The sequence below is a fragment of the Cebus imitator genome, unplaced genomic scaffold, assembly GCF_001604975.1.
Source record: "Cebus imitator isolate Cc_AM_T3 unplaced genomic scaffold, Cebus_imitator-1.0 Scaffold59, whole genome shotgun sequence".
In the NCBI taxonomy this organism is placed as follows: Eukaryota; Metazoa; Chordata; class Mammalia; order Primates; family Cebidae; genus Cebus; species Cebus imitator.
The window spans coordinates 248,586-253,418 of record NW_016107374.1 but is presented as its reverse complement, the minus strand read 5'-3'; the positions used below and the strand labels follow the sequence as shown (position 1 = coordinate 253,418).

General features: G+C 60.9%; 1 protein-coding gene across 1 annotated transcript in view; it reads right to left on the bottom strand.

Moving 5' to 3' along the window:
- Positions 1-456: 456 nt before the first annotated feature.
- Positions 457-4,833, bottom strand: part of GRAMD4 (GRAM domain containing 4) — an 86,256-nt gene continuing 81,879 nt past the window's right edge. Inside the window, exons 18-19 of the mRNA XM_017529440.2 lie at positions 3,463-3,531; positions 457-3,004 (exon numbers count right to left, since the gene is read on the bottom strand). Of these exons, the coding sequence (XP_017384929.1) occupies positions 2,900-3,004; positions 3,463-3,531 (174 nt within the window). The 3' untranslated portion in view covers positions 457-2,899. The remainder of the gene's footprint in view (positions 3,005-3,462; positions 3,532-4,833) is intronic.

Below are 4,833 nucleotides of genomic sequence, written 5' to 3'. Positions count from 1 at the left end.
ACCCTTCTGTGTCCCATATCAGCATCTGGACAGATAAAGCCCCAAGTGCTGCTGGGAACCCCCCATCTAGGACCCCCAGGCAGGTGGGATACCACAGTGGAGTGGGGCCAGAGGCTGCACCCTGACCCCAAGGCGCTGCCTGCCTCCACCTCCCCCACCGCACCCTGCCCTGCAGGCCTCGCCCCTCGCCACCTGGTCTCCTGTCTTCTGGAACTTGAGTCCTGCCTCCTGCTGCCAGCGTCCGATGCCCACGTCCGACAGGACTCTGCCTGTCAGCCCACGTCACCCCACAGTGTCGCCCAGGCCGTGTCAGTACCTGAACACCCTGTAGCCAGCAGCCGTGGGGCCCCGGGGAGCGGCGGGCTGGCAGGGGCACTGAGGGCCTGGGGTTGGTGGCCCAGCTGGGTCCGGCCACCTACAATTCATGTGCCCTGCCAAGGAGGTGGACAGCCCTGAGCCTTAGCACAAAGCATTTTAGGTTTATTTAAATAAAAATTATAATTTATACAAGACTTCTTCTTTAAACAAACAAAGTTTTCTTTAAAAAATGTTACAGGGGAATTTTTTTCATCAGTTCTTAATACAGTACAATCCTTTTGTTGAACAAAAGTCACACTGGCAATGATTATTTACAGATCCAAAATAGACTCAGGCTTCAGACATAAAAAATTTAACATTCATCTAGTTCAGTGATTAGTCATAGAAGTTAAACATCTGCCCAGATGTACACAATTTGGTAAAAACTACAGCTTCTCTCAACGGGGAGCCCAGAGCCCGCGCCGGTCTGAGTTCTGCTCCAGAGGACCTCCAGGGAGGGGCCTGTGCCGGCAGCCATGGCCCCCCTCTCTCCCCGCTTCCAGCAGCCGGCCCTCCCTGGAGGTCTGCGGCCACACCCAGCAGGTGGTCAGTTTTCATCTCCCTTTCTCCACAAAAGGGACTCAAACTAAACCACACGACTCTGGTAAAGAAGCCCCATCTGCCCCAGGGAGCCCTCCTGCTGCGTTTGGGGACAGAATCCCAGCACCTAGGAAGAGGCGCTCACTGGCCCCAGCCCCTGGACCCGCCCTCAGGCACTGCCCAGCCCAGCCCAGGGAAGAAGGGTGTGACATGGCCTGTAGCACTGCCCCTACAGCCACCCCTGGGGTGGGTCAGCACCCACCCTGTGTTGCTTTGTTGCCTCAGGCAGCGAGGTGGGGTTCACTGAGGTGGGCACCCTCCCCTGGTGCACCCCTCGAGGGGCCAGACCCATGGCTCAGAGTGGGTTCTGCCCCCATTCGTCACCTGGACGCCGACGTCTGTGCAGCCTAGAGCCGAGGGGGTTCTGCTGCCCTGGATGGGACGTGTGCTTAATCTGGCGGTCGGCGCGGCTCCCTGCAGAGCACCCCGGCACCGGCGTGTGACCTGCAGCCCCCAGGAAGCAGCTGAAACCAGCCCGTGCCCCCAGATCCCTCACCTACACCCGCAAATGAGGATTGGAGCAAAGGTAAAAATTACATCTGAAAAATGATATAAAAATAAGAAAAACAGCTTGCTCTCTGTAAAAAATATAATCTTCTGTTTCTTCAAAAAACAACAATCTCAACGACACCCAAGGGACAAGCTGAGGGGGCTGCGGAATCCACCCCAGCAGACGCGCAAGCCACTCCGTCCACGAGGCCCAGGCCTCCTTTCCCTCCCTTCAGCCCAGTGCAGGAGGCCCCAGCAAACCAGGCCTGCAGGGCGCTCCCTCCACAAATGCCACCTTGTTCCCAGGAAGCGCAGGCTTCCCCGGGGCGGGGCGGGGGCTGGGAGAGGTCTGTGCCGGACTGGCACTGACTAGGCACGCAGGGGAGGGAAGACTGTCGCCTCGGCTGCAGGCAGTGCAGGCCCAGGCCTCTGGGCTTGGCTCACAGGTGCTCCCTAAAGCACAGGAGCTGCCCGAGCCGCTGCCACCACCCAAAGGTGGCTGCAGCCTGGGCCACCACGGACCCGGAACGCTGCTGCCGGCCCCCTCCCCTCACCAATCCAGGCAGCCGCAGCCTAGAGGCCACGGGCCGGACAAGCCGCAGTGCTCAGAGCACCCCAGCGGCCTTCGGATGTTCTCCTGGGCCTTCCAAAGAGCCAAGTGTGAGAAAGATGTGCTTTTTCCTGCACGCCATCCTGTGCCCTTCCTGGTCACCCACCACAGACCTCCTGGCCGGTGCGTCAGGCCTAGAGTGGCAGGCGTCCTCACTGATGAGGGGCTGAGCGCCCTGGAGGCTGGCGAGGAAAGCGCCACGGAAGACACCGAGGGCGGGCAAGGGGCGGGCCCGTCTCACCCTCCTACTCCCACGGAGCGAGTGTAGAGCACAGGCAAGGACGCTGTGCCCGGCCCTGACCTGGTGCCCAGCACAAACACTGCAGGATGGTCTTGTGGAAGGGGAAGGAGGACTGCCAGGCCCGTCTCGGTGGTTGGTGAAGCGCCCCCACGTCCCTCCGAGAGGACATCTTCCTGTCCCCAGGGGAAGGGGCCCTGCACTACTCAGCTATGGCTTTGGTGGTGGACGAGCTTCCGGCCTCTGGAGAGCAGGACACAAGGTTGCGAGAGCCTCTTGGGGTGGCCAGAGAGGTTTCTCTGTACAGGCTGGAATGGAGAAGGGCAGGGCCCGGGGTCCTGTACGTCCTCTCCACGGGCCCCCGAGGGCCTCTGCCCCCCCAGTCCATAGGTGTCCCTCAGAGGCACCTGATGTGCCCCATGGGAGAGGGACACCCCCATCCCTGCAAGCCCTGGCCCCTTCGTGGTCAATGAAACGCAGAGGTCAACACGATAGAACCACAGGTCCAGGAGAATTATTGCAAAAGCTCATGAGGATGTCCAATTGTTTCCACTACCAAATTGTTTAAAAAAAAAAATTCCAGCAACGTCCCGGGCAAGTCAATACTAGCTGTCACCGCCGGATGCTGCCGCTGAGGTGATCTTGATGTACTGGCTGAAAATGGTCTCGAAGGCCTCGTCCCTGTGCACCATGGCGCCAAACACGAGTGGCTGACAGGGAAGAAATGCCAGCAGTGAGCGGGGCACAGCCAGGCTGGTGCCAGGACCAGGATCAAGATGAAGTCCAAGACCAGCCCAGGCCAGGCCAGCACACAGTCACATGGGTCTGGGTGCAAAAGACAGATGTCCCCCCACCAACCAGCTCGCCAGGCTCCCAGCCTTCAGGAAAACGGAGCCAAGCGGCAGAGGGGAGCCAGGCTCCAGGCCCGCGCCTCCCTCCTCCTGAGTCACTGAGACGGGACCCCTGTCCCGGGACTCTATGCCCCAGCAAGATTCCACCCCAACCTGGACGCAGCCCCAGGCTCCAGCTGCTGCGAGGGAGGGGCGGCTTTGTGGCCTGCTGCCCAAACTGAAAAGCCGGCTGTCTGCCCCATGCTGGTCCCAGGGTTGCTCAGAGCCAGGCCCCTGGGCCCACACCGACCCCTTGGTGGCCCCTGCCCGGCACTTACTTTCTGGGTTGATGGCGTGGAAACAGCAATCCCCATGCCTGAACCCGGGAGGACAGACAGGACCTTGTACTGAAAGACAAAGCATGGCTGTCACCACAGGTCTCTCCTGGGGGACAGACCTCCGCAGGCCCAGGGCATCCTCCTCCACTGGGCACACAGGCACCTGGGACTTCCAAGCAACAGAGGGTAAGGACCTGTGGGCACCTCCTCACTTTGTGGCCGAGGCACAAGACCTGTAACGGGTCCATCCCACCCAATCCCAGACTGCTGGCCCGCTGGCCTAAGGAAGGCCGGAGATAAGCAGCCCGGGAGAGACCAACGGTGGGCACTGGGCCCCAGAACTCGCTCTCAGGGCCTGGCACCAGGAGGGGCATCTGTCAGCACCATCAACCTCAAGAGGAAGACTGAAAGGACCCAGGCTGAACTCACCCCTTCTGGTCACCTGACTGCACACTTTTTTCCAGAGCCAGGTAGGGGGGAGAACCATTGCCATGGGCTAGGAGTGCCCGCCGTGCCAACGCAGACATGGTCTGGATGCTCGGAGCTGCGAGGGGGCTGGGGGCCCTGACACCCTATCGAGGGTGCCTGCCAGTGCCTCACTGAGCCTCCTCTGTCCACAGGCGCCTGTGGCACGTCCGCCTGCTCATTCCATGTGATGGCACACGAGGGAACGTGCTAAGAAAATGCCCAGTGGCTGCAACCATCTGAGCTCTTACCTGAAAACTGCGTCCCAAGCAGAAGCTCAGGGTTCCTGGACTTTTCTTTGGGGGGAGGGTCCCAGATACGAGGGGTGGGGAACCCAGCAGCCAGAGCAGGGCTTGGGCGCCTGACCTCATGGGTTCCAACCCAGCCCCTCCACTTTGAGACACACAGTCCAGGCAAGTGAACCCCGGGACAGGGGCTGACCCACAGGGATGTGGAGGCTAAAGTCAAGGAAATGGGCCGTGGCTGGCGTGGCTGCACGGCCCAGATGCTGACAGAGGCTGCCAGGCTTTCCACAGAGAGCGATACAAAGTGGGCCCTAAGGGGGCTACAGCGACACTGGTGGATGTCTCCACATGGCACTGCCCGCCAGATGGCACCAACCCCCAGACGGCACTGTCCCCCAGATGGCACCACCCCCAGACAGCACTGTCCCCCAAAATGGCACCATCCCCCAGACAGCACTGTCCCCTCAGACGGCACCATCCCCCAGATGGCACTGTCCCCCAAGATGGCACCATCCCCCAGATGACACTGTCCCCCAAGATGGCACCTTCCCCCAGATAGCACTGTCCTCCAAGATGGCACCACCCCCAAGACAGCACTGTCCCCCAGATGGCACCATCCCCCAGACGGCACTGTCCCCCCGGATGGCACCACCCCCCAGAC